Source organism: Ranitomeya variabilis, chromosome 3, assembly GCF_051348905.1.
Source record: "Ranitomeya variabilis isolate aRanVar5 chromosome 3, aRanVar5.hap1, whole genome shotgun sequence".
NCBI classification, from domain to species: domain Eukaryota; kingdom Metazoa; phylum Chordata; class Amphibia; order Anura; family Dendrobatidae; genus Ranitomeya; species Ranitomeya variabilis.
This window is the reverse complement of record NC_135234.1, coordinates 386197257-386222659: the sequence shown is the minus strand read 5'-3', so window position 1 is coordinate 386222659 and position 25403 is coordinate 386197257. Positions and strand designations below refer to the sequence as shown.

At 40.5% G+C, this 25403-nt stretch overlaps 1 protein-coding gene across 1 annotated transcript in view; it reads right to left on the bottom strand.

The window, feature by feature from the left end:
• COL16A1 (collagen type XVI alpha 1 chain) overlaps nt 1–25403 on the bottom strand; it is a 280075-nt gene that overhangs the window by 30518 nt on the left and 224154 nt on the right. The window contains exons 42-50 of the mRNA XM_077296052.1: nt 16841–16894; nt 13609–13662; nt 13334–13372; nt 13053–13160; nt 10066–10092; nt 9885–9956; nt 9755–9799; nt 8887–8931; nt 755–808 (exon numbers count right to left, since the gene is read on the bottom strand). Of these exons, the coding sequence (XP_077152167.1) occupies nt 755–808; nt 8887–8931; nt 9755–9799; nt 9885–9956; nt 10066–10092; nt 13053–13160; nt 13334–13372; nt 13609–13662; nt 16841–16894 (498 nt within the window). The remainder of the gene's footprint in view (nt 1–754; nt 809–8886; nt 8932–9754; nt 9800–9884; nt 9957–10065; nt 10093–13052; nt 13161–13333; nt 13373–13608; nt 13663–16840; nt 16895–25403) is intronic.

Here is a 25403-nt window from a genome sequence, read left to right as displayed (position 1 = left end):
TACTTAAGTAACACTCATATAAGACTTATTCAAGCAGTGCGTCCCTTTACAAAATCCAAACAGTAAAAATGTTTTATTACTTTAATTAGGTTCAGAGTTTTGGAGAAGCTATTTTGCATAAACATAATCATTAATAGTCTGCTGTGTGAAATGTGAAAGAATGGCTGCTTATGAGAATAGGACAGTCATTCCCTACTAGGAGATCACATTTCATACTGATATGAAATCCATTTTTTTCTGTCTCTTCGCTTATTTTTAAATGATTGATCTTTCACAAGGGTGCATAGTGGTTTCAGTAGTATTGGTAAAATACAATCAGGAGTGAAACCTACAGAGAGAAAAATTATATTGGATAGTTTTGCGCCTCTTATGTGTATTGCACCTGCTCCTGGTTTGGACTTCTAAATAGTGACGAGCGAATATTCGATATTGAGATTTCTCAAGCATGCTTGGGTGTCCTCTGAGTATTTTTTAGTGCTCGGAGATTTAGTTTTCTTGCGCAGCTGAATGATTTACATCTGTTAGCCAGCATAAGTACATGTGGGGGTTTGCCTGGTTGCTAGGGAATCCCCACATGTACTTATGCTGGCTAACAGATGTAAATCATCCAGCTGCGGCAAGAAAAACTAAATCTCACAGCACTAAAAAATACTCGGAGGACTCCCGAGCGTGCTCGAGAAATCTCGAGTAACGAGTATATTCGCTCATCACTACTTCTAAACACTAACATGTGAAAATGGCGTTAAAGTCTCACCTGCTCTCCTTTATCTCCATGAGATCCGGGTGGTCCTCTTTCCCCTTGCATACCCTCGAAAAATAAAATAAAAATATAGCAGATATTAAACATTTCTGTTCAAAACTTTGCCACAGGAATAAACTCCAGACATTACTGTTAATCTGGAATTTATTTCCTAGTGTTTGGCAAATTAATACTTACCTTTCTTCCATGGTTGGCAGAGAGTAGTATATCCTGGAAATTGTATTTTTAGTATTTTAATGTTGTCACTTGCTTACAATTATAAAAGATTGTAGTCAAGTGTGGATCCCTTAATATTAAATTTTTTTTTTTTCTTTTACAAACTTCACAACATTTTTCCAGTGGAAGACTTAGCAATATTTTCCGGTGGAAGATTTTCTGTAATTGATCTAGCTATATACTGTGTCAAACATCGTATTAACATCAAGCTAATGGTTGGTTAAAGAGGTGATAAGTTAGACATTTAATCATAGAAGAATATCAGCAACACATTTGACAGCGGTTGTATAATATACATAACACCAGTTGCAGTTACAAAGGTATGATGGGATGTGTATCAGGCTATATTTCATTGGGGTAGATGGCATATATTTTATTTATTTTTTAGAAAACATGAGCATTGGTGCTAAAATGGTAGCAGTAAGCTACTTTGATTGAATATAATATTTGAATGATCATTAAAATATATTTTGTCAGATATAATATTTAATAAAGTTATAGAAGCACCAAGCCTAGGAAAGATCCTTGTTTTTTTTGTCAGGAGGTATCATAGCCCCTTTGCTTGATACAGACCCCAGATATATAGTATAGTAAAAGCTACACCAAACAGAGCAGAATAAAAGAATCCCACTCACCAAAAAACAAATGCAGAAACAGCTAGGTTAGGTGAACAAATGCGTGTAGAAGACTTGACTAGGACAATGAGACATTGGGCTCACAGCGACATGTAAGATGTAAGGACAGGATGGTGCTTTCACATTATAGCAGTGACATAACACTTAACAAAGTGGTGTAAAGTTGGGGTAGAAAGGTCAAGAGTGCATATGGTATACACATGTGGTGGTCCGCAAGGTCTACCAGTAGTGCATGTTTTTCAGTTTTCTTCACAGAATCACAGTTGGAATCTCACACAGGCTAATAGGTAACAGCTTTCCCAGCATTTCCTAGTAGTATGGCAGTCTTAAAGAGAACCTGTCAGCAGGACTGTGCACAGTAACCTACACACAGTGTCAGGTCAGCAGCGTTTTACTGATTTAAATGATACCTGGGGTGATGAAATCCATCTTGTGGTTGTTGTTTAATCTTTATTATCAGTTTTGAGTTAAGGAGATTTTCTTGCTTTGGGGAGGACTGTGCACCATCTTGCTATAGAAAAAAAAGTCCTACTCCAAGATGGCGCCGCCGGCATCTGCGCAGTAGCAGCCATCGTCGATCACCGATAGTTGCTACTGAGCAGGCACACCATATTGCAGGAAGAACATTTTTTTTCTGTAGCAAGATGGCACCTGCATAGAATATAAGGATAAGATCAAACAAAATAATTATATGCAAGATAGATATGCGATCAGGCTGCAGCACAGGCGCCACCGCCGGCACCTGCCTGCAGGTTTTTTTTTCCATGCTATATATAATATTTATTATGTAAACTAGGGGGCAGGTCAGTGAGGGATCAGTGACCTATCAGAATACCTAAGCAGAGCACCACATGAAGACCCCCCTACAGGCCGCCCCAAAGCATGAGCATATAATTAACTCAAAACTGAAAATAAAGATTAAACAACAACCACAAGAAGGATTTCATCAACCAAGGTATCATTTTAATCAGTATAACAGCGCCGACCTGACACTTTCTGTAGGTTACTGTGCACAATCCTGCTGACAGGTTCCCTTTAATGAGGTTGTCCCATCTCATATATTTATGGCATATCCACAAGATATGACATAAATGTGTTATAAATGTGACTCCCATCAAGAAGTCTTCTACTCAAGATACTGTAGATACAAAATGGGAATACCTCTTTGAAGACCAATTCCATGTCCAATATAAGATCCTGAGTGAAAATCAGTCACATTAAATAGTCAGGTGATGCAAAAATATTTTGATGTAGGAAAACATCTTTCTAAAAAGTAAGAAAAGTCAAAGGGGTTTTCTGCTAAACCCAGTGATTGCCTGCAGTGGTTACATGCGGCCAAAAGTATTGACACCCCTGCAATTCTGTCAGATAATACTCAGTTTCTTCCTGAAAATGATTGCAATCACAAATTCTCTGGTATTATTATCTTCATTTAATTTGTCTTAAATTAAAAAACACAAAAGAGAATGAAGCAAAAAGCAAAACATTGATCATTTCACACAAAACTCCAAAAATGGGCCAGACAAAAGTATTGGCACCCTCAGCCTAATACTTGGTTGCACAACCTTTAGCCAAAATAACTGCCACCAACCGCTTCCGGTAACCATCAATGAGTTTCTTACAATGCTCTGCTGGAATTTTAGTAGAATGAACAAAGAGCTAGCACTCGACCGTAGGTGGAAGTTGGTGGTGCAAGTGAACGGAGTCCCAAGACCCCAAAACGTCCAGAAGAATCAAATCACTGCACTCATCATAGTTCAAGTCAAGTTGAAGTGAATATTTATTGAAGGTGAACACGAAGAAATAAGGCAACAAAGAATATTTAACGTTTCGGCCACTCGGTGGCCTTGATCACAACTGATGCTGTAACAAGAATAGAAAAACAGTGTATAAACATATAGTATGTACAGTGCTAAAAAGTAAATAAATATATACAAAATATACAGAGGACTATCCATACAAAGTATGGATATAATGGACCACATGTCAAGGAATGTTTTTAAAGAGACAAAGATGAAGTTCATCATTAGCAATAGACCTATGTTAGATACAAGGACTTTAAAAACCAAGAAAGGGTTACTACAAGAAATTATGTATCTAGAGAGATGGTGCAGTAAGTAAGGATGGATAACGTACCCTTAGTAGGTAATTCGTATACCGTCATGTGATAGTAGGGTAGAAAACTCAAAGTAGGGGTGGCCCAGATATTTCCTGTATAGAAAGCAATAGAAGAGCATGATATGATATATATATATATATATATATATATATATATATATATATAGAGTAGTATAGATAACCCAGGGGTTGTTGCATGGGGTTAGTGTAACACTGGACTGTATGTGGGATTACACAGCATATATAGAGGTATTTACCAGAAGGAGCTTTAAAGTTCAATTGTATTTGTCCAGGACAGAGTACCACTCGTTTTAAAATATCTGCCGTATGTTGGATAGACTGCAATATAAACGTATTAACAGGCTGAAAAAAAACCCCAGAGCTGCGCAAAAAGTAGTGTGTTATGTACATCCATAATAACTGTACCTTAGTAGTCTACGGCCCGTATCCTATAGTCATGGGAAGCCCAGGAGTGGGTAGGGGAAATAAGGTTCTCCACACCAAGTAGGGACCCTCAGCATAGGATGGATCTGCCTATTAGAGACCAGGGATGTGGGCATATTAAAACGGACGTAATTACTTGGAGTACTTATCTGTCATAGGGCCGTAGTCTCACATGGATTGGTGGCGCAGTGTATGCGCAGTCCGGGACCGAGGAAACGCCGACACAGCACGTGTCTTGGCGGTGGAAGCGGCAACGTCCAGCATGGGAAGCGCCGCACAAAATATAGTCCACCGGTCCTGCGACCGGAAGTACGTACGGACGCCAGCGCCTGCGCAGTACCGCACCAATGTTAGTGAGTTCGGCGCCTGCGCACTAAGGGAGGCAATCGGCGCGTGCGCTGTGTATCTAGGGAAGGAGCAGAGCAGGAACGGTGTAACATAGTGACAAGCGTGTTTGGAAATAGCGTGAGGGACACACTATTGGCATGGGTGGTATGGGGTTGTATATGGCTCGCTGTGTATCAGCCGCTAATTGGGCCCAATATAAGGGGCAATAAGAAAAATGACATTAATGTGAGCAGATTGAGAGCACTGAATAATAGGCAGTAGAAAGATATAAATAGATGTATATAAAAAAACATACAAGGTATAAATATGTCCTGTAACAGAATGTTAAAGGGGTACCCATAATATCTAGAACAGGATATCTAGTAGGAGTCCAAACTACAATTGATTATTCACAGTACTGGAGGCACCTTGAGTTGAATGGGTAAAAAAGTTATCAATGTAACTAATGGAAATAATATTATAAGTTAGATAAATTGAGCCAAAGAAATGAAAAAATGAATGAATAAAGTGAAAAAAAATTATTGAAAAAAATTATTAAAATAGAATAAATGAAAAAATGAAATAAATGGGAGAAATAGCAACCTGAGACCCACCCTCTTTTCCGACAATGATAAATACTGTACCACATTTCAGAAAATCCTGAATAAATGTTCCTTCGACATCATCCTGTTAACCATCGAATACCTCCAGGAGGCCATAAAGACTACTGAGGAAAAGATTACATCCATTGAGACCCAATTGACTACAACTCTTAGTAGTACCGAGTTCTCTACCCTGAAAGACAAAGTGGACTCTATACTATCCACTCATCAAAAAACCTTGGAAGAGAGAAAGAGATCAAAGTTCCAGAGGGACACTGAGGACTATCTCACGAACAGAGTGTACAAATGGGAGGACCCATTTCCCCGCCAAACACGACAGCGCTTCCGTCGGACACAGAGAGGGAACTATCGCTCAGGGGGTTCCTCACCAGCAGAGGGTTCATCAGCAGGATCCGGCAGCGAGATTACTTCACCGGGCCCTCGTTTTTTAGGACCAAGCGGACGCTGCTCCTTCCCTAGATACACAGCGCACGCGCCGATTGCCTCCCTTAGTGCGCAGGCGCCGAACTCACTAACATTGGTGCGGTACTACGCAGGCGCTGGCGTCCGTACGTACTTCCGGTCGCAGGACCGGTGGACTATATTTTGTGCGGCGCTTCCCATGCTGGACGTTGCCGCTTCCACCGCCAAGACACGTGCTGTGTCGGCGTTTCCTCGGTCCCGGACTGCGCATACACTGCGCCACCAATCCATGTGAGACTACGGCCCTATGACAGATAAGTACTCCAAGTAATTACGTCCGTTTTAATATGCCCACATCCCTGGTCTCTAATAGGCAGATCCATCCTATGCTGAGGGTCCCTACTTGGTGTGGAGAACCTTATTTCCCCTACCCACTCCTGGGCTTCCCATGACTATAGGATACGGGCCGTAGACTACTAAGGTACAGTTATTATGGATGTACATAACACACTACTTTTTGCGCAGCTCTGGGGTTTTTTTTCAGCCTGTTAATACGTTTATATTGCAGTCTATCCAACATACGGCAGATATTTTAAAACGAGTGGTACTCTGTCCTGGACAAATACAATTGAACTTTAAAGCTCCTTCTGGTAAATACCTCTATATATGCTGTGTAATCCCACATACAGTCCAGTGTTACACTAACCCCATGCAACAACCCCTGGGTTATCTATACTACTCTATATATATATATATATATATATATATATATATATATCATATCATGCTCTTCTATTGCTTTCTATACAGGAAATATCTGGGCCACCCCTACTTTGAGTTTTCTACCCTACTATCACATGACGGTATATGAATTACCTACTAAGGGTACGTTATCCATCCTTACTTACTGCACCATCTCTCTAGATACATAATTTCTTGTAGTAACCCTTTCTTGGTTTTTAAAGTCCTTGTATCTAACATAGGTCTATTGCTAATGATGAACTTCATCTTTGTCTCTTTAAAAACATTCCTTGACATGTGGTCCATTATATCCATACTTTGTATGGATAGTCCTCTGTATATTTTGTATATATTTATTTACTTTTTAGCACTGTACATACTATATGTTTATACACTGTTTTTCTATTCTTGTTACAGCATCAGTTGTGATCAAGGCCACCGAGTGGCCGAAACGTTAAATATTCTTTGTTGCCTTATTTCTTCGTGTTCACCTTCAATAAATATTCACTTCAACTTGACTTGAACTATGATGAGTGCAGTGATTTGATTCTTCTGCTGGAATTTTAGACCATTCTTCTTTGGCAAACTGCTCCAGGTCCCTGATATTTGAAGGGTGCCTTCTCCAAAGTGCCATTTTTAGATCTCTCCACAGGTGTTCTATGGGATTCAGGTCTGGACTCATTGCTGGCCACCTTAGAAGTCTCCATTGCTTTCTCTCAAACCATTTTCTAGTGCTTTTTGAAGTGTGTTTTGGGTCATTGTCCTGCTGGAAGACCCATGACCTCTGAGGGAGACCCAGCTTTCTCACACTGGGCCCTACATTATGCTGCAAAGGTAGTCTTCAGACTTCATAATGCCATGCACGCGGTCAAGCAGTTCAGTGCCAGAGGCAGCAAAGCAACCCCAAAACATCAGGGAACCTCCGCCATGTTTGACTGTAGGGACCGTGTTCTTTTCTTTGAATGCCTCTTTTTTTCTCCTGTAAATTCTATGTTGATGCCTTTACCCAAAAAGCTCTACTTTTGTCTCATCTGACCAGAGAACATTCTTCCAAAACGTTTTAGGCTTTTTCAGGTAAGTTTTGGCAAACTCCAGCCTGGCTTTTTTATGTCTCGGGGTAAGAAGTGGAGAAGTGGGGTCTTCCTGGGTCTCCTACCATACAGTCCCTTTTCATTCAGATGCCGACAGATAGTACGGTTGACACTGTTGTACCCTCGGACTGCAGGGCAGCTTTAACTTGTTTGGATGTTAGTCGAGGTTCTTTATCCAACATCCACACAATCTTGCGTTGAAATCTCTTGTCAATTTTTCTTTTCCGTCCACATCTAGGGAGGTTAGCCACAGTGCCATGGGCTTTAAACTTCTTGATGACACTGCGCACAGTAGACACAGGAACATTCAGGTCTTTGGAGATTGACTTGTAGCCTTGAGATTGCTCATGCTTCCTCACAATTTGGTTTCTCAAGTCCTCAGACAGTTCTTTGGTCTTCTTTCTTTTCTCCATGCTCAATGTGGTACACACAAGGACACAGGACAGAGGTTAAGTCAACTTTAATCCATGTCAACTGGCTGCAAGTGTGATTTAGTTATTGCCAACACCTGTTAGGTGCCACAGGTAAGTTACAGGTGCTATTAATTACACAAATTAGAGAAGCATCACATGATTTTTCGAACAGTGCCAATACTTTTGTCCACCCCCTTTTTATGTTTGGTGTGGAATTATATCCAATTTGGCTTTAGGACAATTCTTTTTGTGTTTTTCATTTAAGACAAATTAAATGAAGATAATAATAACAAAGAATTTGTGTTTGCAATCATTTTCAGGAAGAAACTGAGTATTATCTGACAGAATTGCAGGGGTGTCAATACTTTTGGCCACAACTGTATATGCTTTTTTGACATTTCGAAGTCTTTGGGCTCCAAAATATGTTCATATAAAATCCCTCAAAATTTTTAGTTAAGGCCTTTTCTGGGATTGGGCAAAATTTTCCCAAGGGGGAAAATAGGATACAATTACTCATTTTCCACTGTGAGCAAACCTGGTCCAATCAAAGAAATCACTTAAACTATTAACTATTCTACAATCACTTCTATCCAACATGTATAAGAAATATAAATTCATAATGAAAATCAAATTCCTGATACTCCTGATTTATTTCAATGCATTTTTTAGCTTTCAAAATCACTGTTTGTTTCATCATAGCACTGCTTAATTGGTGCAGAATATGTTAGCACTATATAAATACAAAAATAATTATAATTACGCAAAAAAATTATCTGCCTGTAATATTTATTCCATCTCCTATAAAAATTTGCTATAAAATTCTGTAACTTCAAGTATCAGCTCACAAAATGATATGGGGATGTAAACATCTGAAAATGTAGAGAATGAGGCAGTTCGAGAAAACTTTCAGACAAAGATGGTGAATCTTGAAACACAAGGTATAAAGATTGTCTCACAACAAGTGATAAGACTTTGGGCACATAAGGAATGACATTTAAAGTCGCGTCAGGTGTGGCACACAAGAGGCAAGTTTATCGGCACAGCGTTGGTGGAGTTATGTGCATTGGGAATTAAGGATAAGCGAGCGAGCAGGTGGGAGGAGGGTTATATTCTTACAGGTAGTCCGGGGGAGCCAGGAGAGCCTGGAAAACCTGGGAGCCCCTGAGGGAAAAAATAGGGGTATCACAATCCAAAAGCCACTGTCCGTGGATGGAGGATCAAGAGAACCCTGTATCCAAGAGAGTGAAACAACTTGACCCAATGGAGAATGGAGCATCAATACTGTTATTAATACTGTTAGAATTGTTAAATGTCACACTTTAGATAAGAAAAACTGGATATTTTACAGAAGAAATCAACAAAATAACAATCATTAGCAATTTTCACATTTTCAAACACTTTACCTAATACAATATTTACACAATCATCTGAAAAATTTGAGTGGCTAAGTGTGCAAATATCACATTTGGTTCTGTTTTCTTATAAGGAGTTTAAAGGGGTACTTTGGGGGAGATAAAAATGTTACTGCCCCTGCCCTCATAAAATATAAAGATGAGATGCCCAGTGCACTTCTACTATCTTTATAACTCTTGTAATTCAGTGTGACAGCAGCTGCTCCTCACTGCTCCCCGCTCCGATCTTTGATATGAAATCACACAGCAGTGAGTAACATCAAGTCCAAGAAAAGGGGGAGTGTCAGGAGCATTTTTTTTATCTCTCTGGAGTACCCCTTTAATAGCTCGTCTGGAAGTGGGTAGAGCATAATGCTGTTATATGGATCATGCTCTTTTCTGATCTTCTACAGGTTAAGGAGAGCTGTCAAGAGAAGATGCTTTCAAGGAAACATGAGTTAACAAACATATATTTGTTACTCATATATTGAGAATTGTTGATATAAAGATCATATCTCTCAGTGATAACAAAATAACACTGTTATACGAATAAAAAATTTTGAATGATATATTGGTAAAATCAGATTACTTACTGGTGGTCCTGGAGAGCCAGGAAATCCTCTTGCACCTGGAGATCCCTGGTCGAGACAAATTAAGGAATTAGATTAAGGATAACTTATGTACTTAAGTATGGTCATGTACAGCAAAGAGCAGAGTCCTTACCTCTTCACCCTTTAGACCTGGTAATCCTGGGATACCTGGATGGCCTGGACATCCAGAATCAGGTTCATCTCCCTACAAATGGGGAATATTTTGAGATTTTTATACAGCCTTTGACTCAAATAGTACAATGTACAGCTTATGTAGGTGACTAAAAATAATGACTGCTTGATAAAATGCTCACCACTTCATCAGTCTTCTCCGAAAGACACTAAAATGTGAAAAAAACATTATTAGGAAGAAAATTTAATAGAAAAGAGCCATATATCATAGGGCTAATTGAATTAGTTTACAACTGACACTTGTAACACATACTCTTGTAATAGTTAGCATTGTCTTTAAACATGATCTTCTGACAGTCTGTACACACTAAGTTTGTCTTCAAAATTAGCATTACTGAAAGTTCAATAAAAACTGGTAATACCACAAATAAGCATCATAGTAAATAGAACGGAAAAAGGCACTGAACAGAATACATGATATTATTATTATTCAGTTATTCAATGTTAGGTTGCTTGGACAATACAATATTGTTAAAACATTAACAAATGCTTTTACAAACAATGACATATATAACATACATACAAAAGGTACAAAACACAATGCACATATAGCTCTTTTTTGTACAGACACATAACCTGATCATATATCAATATTACCTTACTCTTTATCATATAGTCTAAGTGAAAGCTATGGATTTGCTGTTTCATGTATAATACATCTAGGGATGTTGAACCAATGATACCCACATTTTCCCCTTCTCTTAAATAGTATTTCCATTCTTTTATTACTATCGTATGCTGTATTATAATAATGTACCCCACAAATTTTATGTGCCTGGCATCTATAATGGTCTTGAGGACACCTCCATGCAACATGTGACAGGTTAGAGCAAGAGTGATCATAGGGAACGCTTAATCCCAGCTTCCAATATGAAGGGTTTATAGATGTCAGAGTGATGGAGAGCTTGTGAGAAGCTGTAAGCAGGCTACTAGTATGCTTGCGAATTTAGGCAGTATGAGTGGTCAGCAAGGCCTCACTGAGAAAAGCCAGACTGCTGAATCATGACTGCATGCAGTGCACGTTATCACATTTCCCCAGTATTGCGAATTGGATACTTGCAGTCATGTACCGACTAGATGTGTTTGGCTTCTTTCAAAAGGAGTGAATTGAGGGAGGTTGGAAAAGTCTAGTTGGCATGTGACAGCAAGTATGCAAATTGCAATACTGGGGAATCACAACAGTCTGTGCAATGCATGCTGTCAGGAATCAACATCCTGCAGTAATTTAAGGGAATACAGACTTTCAGAGAGACTAAAGAGTTTTGTCCCAAGGTTGGGCAACCCCTTTTATAGTCAATAGGAGTGCGTAATCAGGTTGCCCGGTCATCTATGGAGACTATATCAAAACTGTGTGTTTGGGTCAGTATTAGAGAAGAACAGGATTGATTCTGCAATCCAATCAATCTACTATTTGCCGGTGATCCCTCATTCTGTAAGTGCATCTTACACCAAGATAGAGTTTTTGAATTTTGAAGAGAAATATGCAATTTCTCAGCCTAGTTCAAGTTTAATGAAGTTCCAATGCCATTGTAGGAATTCATGTGGAAGGATTTGAGCTTTTTGGTACAAGGACTGTAGAATGGTAACTCCAAGTTTTAGGCAGTAAATAAGTTTATACATATGTAGTCGAGCTCGGCCTGGAAGTAATTTTGTGAAAGGTGGCAGAAGTGATATGCTATTATACACAACTGGTTGGTGCAGTCTTGCATGCAAAGCTGTAGTTGGATAGGCTGAGGAAGGGGGTAGCCCCTGAGAAACCCACAGTGGTACAAAAGGCTTGTGCAAGAGCTTTAATCCATCGTAAGTGCAACATGACCCTTTTGGGGAAATATGGTGGTCCTTAAGAACTTCAGGCACTAAAGACTAAACTAGCTGCAGTAAAGTTGTCAGCTGATACATGCTGCCCAAATTGTGGGCAGCATATATCAGCCCCTGGCTGTGTGATCACATCCATGTATGTTTTACTCTAAAATGCTGCAGCGTTTCAGGAAAAAACATACTTTTAATAAATCATGTATAAAGATGGTCGGCACACAATACTTTTAATCAATGCCGGGATTGAACTGCGCTATTAACTAGTCGTGCAGGTGGGTCCCTGGAGACTTCTCCCACCCGCTGATGGTGACTGACAAGCCTCTGCCTATACACGTACATAGGCTTGCCAGTCTCTGTTATTTGGCAGGGAGAAGCCTCCGGGGGCCTGCCTGTACAACTAGTCAATAGCACAGCTCGATATCTGGCAGTGATTAAAAGTATGTTTTTCTCTGAAACACCGCATCTGATACATGCTACAACGGTATATCTTTACAAGTGTGATTGTCCCCAATAGTGCAGGTAGTCACCAAGCACTGTGTCCCTCTTAAAGTGACTGTAAAACATAAGATATCATTTCCCTGTGTAAGTACAAAAACAAAGCAATTAAACTGCAACATTCTAGCTTGGAGTCACATCCTCGCATACTGGATAATTTATTGTGTTTCTAGAAACTGGAATCTTGGACTAATGTACAGTACATTACAGCCTTTTAAATACACATTATATGTAAATACCCAACATTTGTGAGAGGTATGAACACCATTCTAGTGGGAGAAAAACTATTTGCTTTTTCTGACATATGTACATGCTTGTGGATCTGCAAGTTCTGAACTCAGTGGGTGTTCCCATTAGGCAAATTCTCTCTTGTCCCTGCTTAGAGTTTCAATACTCTGAATTTTTATATAAGAGAATGAAATTTAGAAATCTCTTTTGGGATATCTAAAATGATGTGTGAAAACATATACTGCATCGGGCAAAACATGGGGCTTGAATATAGTATCTAATCATGGAATTGTAACTGCATCAACCAAAATTCACACAGCTACATATTTGAAACATTGCTCCATATTTTGTTTTGCATTATGGTGCACAGAGCCTTTAAGGAATATAGATATTTGAACAAATAAGTCTATTTATGGTGCCTTTCCAGTAATTAAAAAATTAAATAATTAAACACAGTCTGAGCCCACCTTGTAAACTCCATCACACGGTAAAGCAATAATGGCAACAAAAAAATCACACAAACTCTCATTCACATGACAATGTAGTGGACCGGTGTACAACTTCTGCATACCCTCTCACAGTCCTCTGCTCCAGGAGTCCCAGGCTGGCCTTGTTCTCCTTTTTCTCCTTTCACGGCGGATGGAGTTTTCTGCCCATTGGCACAGTCCCCACAAATACTCTGTATGAAGTAGGGGGATATCAGATAAACTAGATCACCCCCATAAAGTGGCTGGTTCTTTGCTCCAAGGCTTTCCCACTAGACACACAAACTTCAAAAACAGGCTACTAAAATATATTGAACCTGGGTTGTAGTCCCACATTCCTTTTTGTCTTTCCCTATGACATCCTCACCTTCAGGATATCAATGGTTCTTTCTGCAGCCAGGGCTTCCTATGAAAAAAATGGTCTGTTAGGTAACTGTATAGAAGGTCTAAGACATATGAGACACACATAACTGCACAATGACCCTGCAAAGCAAAATGGCACAATGGAAACACCAGAAAAGGGGAGGGTAGATGTGCACGTGTCACAGCTGCCCTACTTCTTCTGTGTGACAGGGGTTGGGGGTACATTTAGAGAGCGTGGCACTGACACACAGCAGAAGCACACCAGCGCTCAATACCTACCAGTTCTCCTGGAAATCCAGGTGGTCCTGGCATACCATTGTGTCCGGGCAAACCCTACAGTCAAGGAAGAAATCTGGGGCTAAAGCTTGTGCCATATGATTCCATTATCTGCAATGTGTGCTTCCCATACTTCCATATCAAGTACTATTGATGCCAAAAACAGTGTTATTGGGACACACAAAGCAGTAATGAAAGGGTACTTGTCTGTTCCGATAAATGCCAATGGGCACTACAACTGCTGTCTGTTGAGTTTTAGCATATTTCTTCATACAGTGTATTTGCCTCATTACTGTGCTTTTTTGTTGGCTGACCAAACTGAAAAAAATCTGGAATAAGAAAAAATCTCTACTCCAAATTGGAAAATTTATTTACATATGGTGATTTTTGTAATGTGTAATAAGGTGCTTGAATTGTACTCATGTAAACCACAACCATGTTGGGTGAGGGCTGTCATTGTAGCCATGTAAGTTACATTTCTAGGGATATTCTGCACTCTTCAAGATTGAAGTTGCAACACCAAGAAGGAAATCTCATGGAATTATGGAAATTACAAAACTGATAGATATGTTAGTGATATACAAATGATGAAAAAATGGGAACAACATTTTCAAAACATCTCAGTTAATTTTGTATCAAGTATGAGCATCATGTGCAGAAATAAACACTTACATGTCTTGACTGCTATCAATGATGTTACTAATGGTTGTCTGAGGAAGGTACTGCCATGCTGAGTTAACCTGGGCAAGCAGTCAAGCACTTAGGCTGGGTTCACATTGTGTTTACAGCAGCCCGTTCAACACATACGTTAATGGGCTGCTGTTAACGCAAGTGCCGGTATGGCAGCGCGCTAGCGCAGATAGAGCATCTGCTAGCTCTATCTGCGCTAGCGGTGACAGACCTGGAAACGCTTCAGCCCGCATCTCGGGGTCCATCACTCAATGACGGCACATCGCTAGCGCACACCCATTGTGGGCGTGCGCTAGCGATGCGTCCGACATTGGATTCAATGGCGGCGTTAACGGACTGCGTTACACCACGTTATGCCGTGGTGTAACGTAGTCCGTCTAATGGACGGGTTCAACGCAATGTGAACCCAGCCTTAGCAGCTGTCATGGCCAATTTTGTCCCAGATGTGCTCAATGGGAGATAAGTCAGGACAGGTCATAGCAACATGGTTAGGATACACAGGCAGTAACATGCAGCTGGGAATTATCCTCTTAAAAAACGGTTCATGGGACAAAAATGGCCGCATTCTCTACTGCAATTGAAATGGGATGTCTCTCATCAAGACTAAGGAATGAAATGGTATCTACATAAACCATCAGAAGGCATTTACACGACATCAGGCAACAAGCCGAATGTATAGTTGCAAATGTTCTATTGACTTCAGCCATTACTCTGAAAGGCTAACTTGTTGCAGGGCAAGATGGCAATATTGAAGCTGGAATGGAAAGATATCCTTTTAGCAATGAGTCTTCTTTTTGTCTTGGATGCAATAATAGTCGTAGATTGGTCAGGAGACTTTGTGGTCGATTCACTGAAAAGGCTTTCACCAGAGAATGTCACACCGGTCCTATTCCCAGGGTTATGGTGTAGGGTGGCATAATGTATAGAAGCTGGATTCCTCTTGTCTTAATTTCATGTACACTAACAGCTTGGCGTTATATATTGATTTGGTCGTAGAACTAGTAATGTAACCATTTCTTCAAAGTGTCCCAGGAGGCGCTTCTCAACATCAAAATACTAGGCCTCATGTAGCTCATACTGCTGTGAGCAGCCTGTGTAGTCTAAATTTGCTTCCATGGCTTGCAGAGTCACCAGACTTATCTCCCATCAAACACATCTGGGACATCATTTTTCGGCGATTGCAAAGAGAGCTGCAGCATCGACACTTGATGATTTGAGTGCCAAGTGCATTCGGCATGCAGAGCATTCCTCAGACAACCATTAATAACCTCATTGATAACATGCCAAGGTGGGTAAGACTGTATTTCTGCTCAAGGTGCTCATACCTCATACTGAATAAATTAAGGTGTTTTGAAAATGTTGTTTCCATTTTTTCATCATATTGATCCTGTGATTCCATAACTCCAGGTCTTTTACTTCTTGGTCTTGCAGTTTGAATGTTGAGGAGTATATTTCTTTGATATGCGATTGAGTGTGATGTGAGTGTATTTGCTAAGGTATTTTCTACTAATCATATTTATCCCCTATCGACAGTATGGGTAAAACATGTATGATCACTGGCAGTCTAGCTTTTGGAAACCTCAATTGTTGGTGCTTGACTACTGCTCCATAAAGCACCCCAACACTTAAAATTAATTCAAAACTTTGGGACATTAGTTCTCTAGATTAGTGGTCAGACACCAGAAGTGATACATTTATTTGCTTATCTGACAAAGGGTGATATATGGGTTTAGTAAACAATACACTTCAACCTGTAACCCACTGATATTCAGTGGTGTAAGTCTTTGTTCACATGTCCAGTAATCCAGAAGCAATCCATTGACAAACAAGTTTAGCAGGTACAACCTTTTTGTCCGACTTTTTTTGTCGTTGGACATGTGAACATACCCTAATGAGGATGAGCAAACAAGACTCATAATAATTATGCAATGAATTGCTAACATCTGAATTTTTCTGTTCTATAATCATACCGTAACATCCAATTTACTAGTGACATAGAGCGAATGCTGTGTTCTCGGCTATCTTTCATTCCTTGACTAAAAACATAATGTTTCTTTCAGATTGACAAAATGTACTGATGCAACCAAGTCACCATGATGTAAACCATGATAAGAAAGATCACTATTGGTCACTAAGACCTCTCCTTGCCATTGGTAAGAACAATGCCAGTTAAAAACGTGTAAGGACACATCAAAAACAGTTTTCTAGATCTTTCCCCTTACTTTGAGCAATGGGATATTAATGTGAACAGAAGCCAAAATTATTTTGTAAGATTTTAAGTAAACTTTAAATATAAGCAGAAGAATGTCTTTTTTGGCATTTCAAATGTTACTTTCTTGATTTATCACCTTGCAAAGTCATGCACTATGGGGATATCTCCTGCTTTATATCTTTTCACCCCCCCTGTGTGGTCAATATCTATGTCATATAGGCTGGAAAAATGTGACTAATAACAATATTGTTATGCATGAAAGTTCCCGCTATAGACTTTAAATGGAGACCCAGTTTTATTTCACTCCCTCCCTATATTAAGAATACGGCTCACCTGGTGACCGGGTAATCCTGGAGGACCGGGAGGTCCAGGTGGTCCAGGAGGTCCCTGAAATAAAGAAGATATTTGAACAGCAAACAGTTAGGAGGAGATGGCAAACATCTAATTATGTATATCTGGAAAGGTGTGTGGGATATTATAAATAAGTTTTATATACATTTATACATATAGATACTACACCTTTGGTGTGCATATTGGGGTACTTTGAAGACAACTATTGATGAAGATGGTAAAACTGCTGTTTCTCATATGTTGTATATGGCTTGGAAGTTAATAGCTCAACACTTGATAACAGATCAAACCCCACAATTCCAGAGTTCAGAAACAAAATCAGTTGATTATTAAACTTGGAAAGGGGTATTTATTTAAAAAGAAACACCATGTCTAAATTCAAAAAGCTTTTGACCTCATGGATTGATGGATCAGGTTTGACATCATGGGAATTGCAGATATACCGTTTCAGTCTCTTCTAAATTCTAAAACTGTATATTACAATTATGCCTAGGGTTTCTAATCTTACGGCCACCTCCTTCTCTGTATACTGTCAATTGTCTGAATTCATTGTGTACTTTGACAAACCGAATACAATTAACCAAATGAGGTATTTCTTTTGTTACTGAATTATGGCTTTACTTTTTGTATTTTGATATGACTTGTTGCATTGTGTTGGGGAGGGAGGGATTCTTTTATTCTGTAATGCAGTGGTCCCCAACCTGTAACTTGGGAGCCACATGTGGCTCGCGGTCCCATGAATTGTGGCTCGGGTTGTCTGTCAGCTTGGTGCATTAGCTCCAGATTTAGTAAACTGGTATGAAGAGCACAGCTCAAAATGGTGAACTGAGTAGCCCTGAGCAGAAGAGCAGATCTGGGTACACATCTACTGGTCAGAGGAGGTGCTTGAAGATGGATATGACTGTGTTGGGGTTGTGCAATGGAAGAATGCTGGAAGAGGGTTTGGTAGGAACCCTTGGATCTTGGTACACTGCTTCAGAGTGATTTGTGTGGAAAAGCTTTGGTTATCATTATACCCATAATGGGGGCTCTGGTTGCCACTACTGTGAGGGGGATGGGAGCTGGATGTGGCTCGCGACCCTCTTGCAGAGCTGAATGTGGTACTCAGGGTCAGAAAGGTTGGGGACCACTGCGTGTAATGTCTCTAATTTGAAAAATGTCAATAAAAAATATTTGATTTTTTTTAAAAAATGGATGGATATGATTTAAAAAATGTGAAACTATAATATGTACATAAAAGGGTATATTGGTGATGCTCACATTACCTTATCCAATGTTTACGTATTGCATTTTTCTCAAAATCTACACCTCCATCCAAATCTGCATCAAATCAACCTCATGTGCTTTCACACTGTGTTCAGGTACCCATTCAGTGGCTTCATCGTGGCTTGCATTTGAACCCATCCAGCAAAACGGGATTCGGGCGTATGCGCTGACGGGACCATAGACTGCAATGGTGCCGACACAGAGAACGTGAGCTCTGACGTGCATCATTTTCAGGTGTGTACGCCTAGTGGAGATGGACATCCAGACACAGTTTGCTATGTCTGAGTGTCGCCTCCAAGAGGCGTACATGCCCGGAAATGCTGTACGTCAGAGCTCACGTTTGCTCTGTTGTCACCATTACAGTCTATGGCCCCATCGGCAAATGTGCCAAATCCCGTTTTGCAGGGGATTAAATTCAAACCCCTACGGTGCCACTGAACGGGTGCCTGAACGAAGTGTAAAAACACACTTTAATTTCAAATCACTATCTAGATTACATATTGGTCAATAAATGTAGATAATATTTTCATAGTTATTAAGATTGACCGTATACATAAGTCCATTGAGTCCAACCTGTAGCCAAACATGTTGACCCAGAGGAAGACAAAAAAAACATGAGACAGATGCTCCTGCCTCCATGTTAGGGGAAAAATTCCTTCCCACTCTTTATGCGGTAATCAGACTAGTTCCCTGGATCAACATCCCATCACAGAGTCTAGTGACCATATCCTGTAATATTATATTTTTCAGGAAGGCATCCAGGCCCTCCTTGAACTTTCAGAATGAATCAACCATTGCAACATCATGTGGCAGAGCGTTCCATAATCTCATTGCTCTTACAGTAAAGAATCACTGTCTATGATGATGAGTAAACCTTGCTTCCTCTAAATGTACAAGATACCCCTTTGTTGCTGTTGCCAATGTAGGTGTAAAAATACATAATTTAACCCCTTCACCCCCAAGGGTGGTTTGCACGTTAATGACCGGGCCAATTTTTACAATTCTGACCACTGTCCCTTTATGAGGCTATAACTCTGGAACGCTTTGACGGATCTTGGCGATTCTGACATTGTTTTCTCGTGACATATTGTACTTCATGTTAAAGGTAAAATTTATTCGATATAACTTGCGTTTATTTGTGAAAAAAATGGAAATTTGGCGAAAATTTTGAAAATTTTGCAATTTTCCAACTTTGAATTTTTGTGCCCTTAAATCACAGACATATGTCACGCAAAATACTTAATAAGTAACATTTCCCACATGTCTACTTTACATCAGTACAATTTTGGAACCAAAATTTTTTTTTGTGACGGAGTTATAAGGGTTAAAAGTTGACCAGCAATTTCTCATTTTTACAACACCATTTTTTTTTTAGGGACCACATCTCATTTGAAGTCATTTTGAGGGGTCTATATGATAGAAAATACTCAAGTGTGACACCATTCTAAAAACTGCACCCCTCAAGGTGCTCAAAACCACATTCAAGAAGTTTATTAACCCTTCAGGTGTTTCACAGGAATTTTTGGAATGTTTAAATAAAAATGAACATTTAACTTTTTTTCACACAAAATTTATTTCAGCTCCAATTTGTTTTATTTTACCAAGGGTAACAGGAGAAAATGGACCCCCAAAGTTGTTGTACAATTTGTCCTGAGTACGATGATACCCCATATGTGGGTGTAAACCATTGTTTAGGCGCATGGCAGAGCTTGGAAGGGAAGGAGCGCCATTTGACTTTTCAATGCAAAATTGACTGGAATTGAGATGGGACGCCATGTTGCGTTTGGAGAGCCCCTGATGTGCCTAAACATTGAAACTCCCTACAAGTGACACCATTTTGGAAAGTAGACCCCCTAAGGAACTTATCTAGATGTGTGGTGAGCACTTTGACCCACCAAGTGCTTCACAGAAGTTTATAATGCAGAGCCGTAAAAATAAAAAATCATATTTTTTCACAAAAATGATCTTTTCGCCCCCAATTTTTTATTTTCCCAAGGGTAAGAGAAGAAATTGGACCCCAAAAAATGTTGTGCAATTTGTCCTGAGTACGCTGATACCCCATATGTGGGTGTAAACCATTGTTTGGGCGCATGGCAGAGCTTGGAAGGGAAGGAGCGCCATTTGACTTTTCAATGCAAAATTGACTGGAATTGAGATGGGACACCATGTTGCGTTTGGAGAGCCCCTGATGTGCCTAAACATTGAAACTCCCTACAAGTGACACCATTTTGGAAAGTAGACCCCCTAAGGAACTTATCTAGATGTGTGGTGAGCACTTTGACCCACCAAGTGCTTCACAGAAGTTTATAATGCAGAGCCGTAAAAATAAAAAATCATATTTTTTCACAAAAATGATCTTTTCGCCCCCAATTTTTTATTTTCCCAAGGGTAAGAGAAGAAATTGGACCCCAAAAAATGTTGTGCAATTTGTCCTGAGTACGCTGATACCCCATATGTGGGTGTAAACCATTGTTTGGGCGCATGGCAGAGCTTGGAAGGGAAGGAGCGCCATTTGACTTTTCAATGCAAAATTGACTGGAATTGAGATGGGACGCCATGTTGCGTTTGGAGAGCCCCTGATGTGCCTAAACATTGAAACTCCCTACAAGTGACACCATTTTGGAAAGTAGACCCCCTAAGGAACTTATCTAGATGTGTGGTGAGCACTTTGACCCACCAAGTGCTTCACAGAAGTTTATAATGCAGAGCCGTAAAAATAAAAAATCATATTTTTTCACAAAAATGATCTTTTTGCCCCAAATTTTTTATTTTCCCAAGGGTAAGAGAAGAAATTGGACCCCAAAAAATGTTGTGCAATTTGTCCTGAGTACGCTGATACCCCATATGTGGGTGTAAACCATTGTTTGGGCGCATGGCAGAGCTTGGAAGGGAAGGAGCGCCATTTGACTTTTCAATGCAAAATTGACTGGAATTGAGATGGGACGCCATGTTGCGTTTAGAGAGCCCCTGATGTGCCTAAGCATTGAAACTCCCTACAAGTGACACCATTTTGGAAAGTAGACCCCCTAAGGAACTTATCTAGATGTGTGGTGAGCACTTTGACCCACCAAGTGCTTCACAGAAGTTTATAATGCAGAGCCGTAAAAATAAAAAATCATATTTTTTCACAAAAATGATCTTTTTGCCCCCAATTTTTTATTTTCCCAATGGTAAGAGAAGAAATTGGACCCCAAAAAATGTTGTGCAATTTGTCCTGAGTACGCTGATACCCCATATGTGGGTGTAAACCATTGTTTGGGCGCATGGCAGAGCTTGGAAGGGAAGGAGCGCCATTTGACTTTTCAATGCAAAATTGACTGGAATTGAGATGGGACGCCATGTTGCGTTTGGAGAGCCCCTGATGTGCCTAAACATTGAAACTCCCTACAAGTGACACCATTTTGGAAAGTAGACCCCCTAAGGAACTTATCTAGATGTGTTTTGAGAGCTTTGAACCCCCAAGTGTTTCACTACAGATTATAACGCAGAGCCGTGAAAATAATTTTTTTTTTTTTCTCAAAAATGATTTTTTAGCCCCCAGCTTTGTATTTTTACAAGGGTAACAGAATAAATTGGACCCCAAAATTTGTTTTCCAATTTGTCCTGAGTACGCTGATACCCCATATGTGGGGGGGAACCACTGTTTGGGCGCATGACAGAGCTCGGAAGGGAAGGAGCGCCATTTGGAATGCAGACTTAAATGGATTGGTCAGCAGCCGTCACGTTGCATTTGCAGAGCCCCTGATGTACCCAAACAGTACAAACCCCCCACAAGTGACCCCATATTGGAAACTAGACCTCCCAAGGAACTTATCTAGATGTGTTTTGAGAACTTTGAACCCTCAAGTGTTTCACTAAAGTTTATAGCGCAAAGCCGTGAAAATAAAAATTCTTTTTTTTATTTCACAAAAATGATTTTTTAGCCCCCAGTTTTGTATTTTCACAAGGGTAACAGGATAAATTAGACCCCAAAAGTTGTTGTCCAATTTGTCCTGAGTACGCTGATACCCCATATGTCGGGGGGAACCACTGTTTGGGCGCATGACAGAGCTCGGAAGGGAAGGAGCGCCATTTGGAATGCAGCCTTAAATGGATTGGTCTGCAGGCGTCACGTTGCATTTGCAGAGCCCCTGATGTACCCAAACAGTACAAACCCCCCACAAGTGACCCCATATTGGAAACTAGACCTCCCAAGGAACTTATCTAGATGTGTTGTGAGAACTTTGAACCCCCAAGTGTTTCACTACAGTTTATAATGCAGAGCCGTGAAAATAAAACATCTTTTTTTTCCCACAAAAATGATTTTTAGCCCCCCAAATTTTTATTTTCCTAAGGATAACAAGAGAACTTGGACCCCAGAAGTTGTTGGTCAATTTGTCCCGAGTACACTGATAACACATATGTTGGGGTAAACCCCTTTTTGGGCGCACGGGAGAGCTCGGAAGGGAAGGAGCACTGTTTTACTTTTTCAACGCAGAATTGGCTGGAATTGAGATTGGACGCCATGTCGCGCTTGGAGAGCCCCTGATGTGCCTGGACAGTGGAAACCCCCCAATTCTACCTGAAACCCTAACCCAAACACACCCCTAACCCTAATCCCAACGGTAACCCTAACCACACCCCTAGCCCTGACACACCCATAATTCTAATCCCAACCCTAATCCAAACGTAAATGTAATCCAAACCCTAACCCTAACTTTAGCCCCAACCCTAACTTTAGCCCCAACCCTAACTTTACCTCCAACCCTAGCCCTAACCCTAACCCTACCCCTAACCCTAACCCTAAACGTGACTGAAATACGTGGCACTGAAATACGTGGCACTGAAATACGTGGCACTGAAATACGTGGCACTGAAATACGTGGCACTGAAATATGTGGCACTGAAATACGTGATACGTGGCACTTAAATACGTGGCACTGAAACACGTGGCACTGAAATACGTGGCACTGAAATACGTGGCACTGAAATACGTGGCACTGAAATACGTGGCACTGAAATACGTGATACGTGGCACTTAAATACGTGGCACTGAAATACGTGGCACTGAAATACGTGGCACTGAAATACGTGGCACTGAAATACGTGGCACTGAAATACGTGGCACTGAAATACGTGGCACTGAAATACGTGGCACTGAAATAAGTGGCACTGAAATATGTGATATGTGGCACTTAAATATGTGGCACTGAAATACGTGGCACTGAAATACGTGGCACTGAAATACGTGGCACTGAAATACGTGGCACTGAAATACATGGCACTGAAATACGTGATACGTGGCACTTAAATACGTGGCACTGAAACACGTGGCACTGAAATACGTGGCACTGAAATACGTGGCACTGAAATACGTGGCACTGAAATACGTGCAACTGAAATACGTGGTACTAAAATATGTGGCACTGAAATACGTGATACGTGGCACTGAAATACGTGGCACTGAAACACGTGGCACTGAAATACGTGATACGTGGCACTGAAATACATGGCACTGAAATACGTGGCACTGAAATACGTGGCACTATGACTGTCAGAAAATGTTCATTAAACGGTTAGGGGTGAGGTTAGGGGTAGAGTTAGGGTTAGGGTTTGGATCTCTATCACCTTGATGGTGGTGGGTGGCTTTTCAGTGTGTTTTCTGTTTTTTTCGATAAAAATGCATGCGTTTTTAACGCAAACAAACGCATGTGCTTAAAAACGCAAGAAAATACTGCAGGTTGTATTTCTGAAAATGAACGCATGCAGAAAAAAACCGCATGCGTTTGAAAACGCGACCAAACGCGTACAAAAAAACCGCATGCGTTTTCAATGTTAAATATAGGGAAAAAACGCATGCGTTTTTTTGTGCAAAAAACGCTGCAGACAAAAACGCAAGTGTGAAACCAGCGACGCTTTTTATAGCAAAAAAGTTTTTGCGTCTCCACATTTTGAGACCTATAATTTTTCCACATTTGCTCCACAGAGTCATGTGAGGTCTTGTTTTTTGCGGGATGAGTTGACGTTTTTATTGGTAAAATTTTCGGACACGTGACCGTTTTTGATCGCTTTTTATTCCGATTTTTGTGAGGCAGAATGACCAAAAACCTGCTATTCATGAATTTCTTTTGGGAGAGGCGTTTATACCGTTCCGAGTTTGGTAAAATTGATAAAGCAGTTTTATTCGTCGGGTCAGTACGATTACAGCGATACCTCATTTATATCATTTTTTTATGTTTTGGCGCTTTTATACGATAAAAACTATTTTATAGAAAAAATAATTATTTTGGTATCACTTTATTCTCAGGACTATAACTTTTTTATTTTTTTGCTGATGATGCTGTATGGCGGCTTGTTTTTTGCGGGACAAGATGACGTTTTCAGCGGTACCATGGATATTTATATCAGTCTTTTTGATCGCGTGTTATTCCACTTTTTGTTCGGCGGTATGGTAATAAAGCGTTGTTTTTTGCCTCGTTTTTTTTTTTTTTTCTTACGGTGTTTACTGAAGGGGTTAACTAGTGTGGCAGTTTTATAGGTTGGGTCGTTACGGACGTGGCGATACTAAATATGTGTACTTTTATTGTTTTTTTTTTAAATTTAGATAAAGAAATGTATTTATGGGAATAATATTTTTTTTTTTTTTTCATTATTTTGGAATATTTTTTTTTATTTTTTTTTACACATTTGGAAATTTTTTTTTTTACTTTTTTACTTTGCCCCAGGGGGGGACAATACAGATCGGTGATCTGCCAGTTTGCATAGCACTCTGACAGCTCACCGATCTGCGAGAAGTACAGGCTGCTTCACAGTGCCTGCTCTGAGCAGGCGTCTGTGAAGCCACCTCCCTCCCTGCAGGACCCGGATCCGCGGCCATCTTGGATCCGGGTCTGGAGCAGGCAGGGAGGGAGGTAAGACCCTCGCAGCAACGCGATCACATCGCGTTGCTGCGGGGGGCTCAGGGAAGCCCGCAGGGAGCCCTCTCCCTGCGCGATGCTTCCCTGCATCGCCGGCACATCGCGATCATGTTTGATCGCGGTGTGCCGGGGGTTAATGTGCCGGGGGCGGTCCGTGACCGCTCCTGGCACATAGTGCCGGATGTCAGCTGCGATATGCAGCCGACACCCGGCCGCGATCGGCCGCGCTCCCCCCGTGAGCGCGGCCGATCGGCTATGACGTACTATCCCGTCGGCGGTCATACGGGCCCACCCCACCTCGACGGGATAGTACGTCAAATGTCGGGAAGGGGTTAAAAAATCTCTGTACTGTCCCCTCATATATTTCTATAATGTAATAAGAT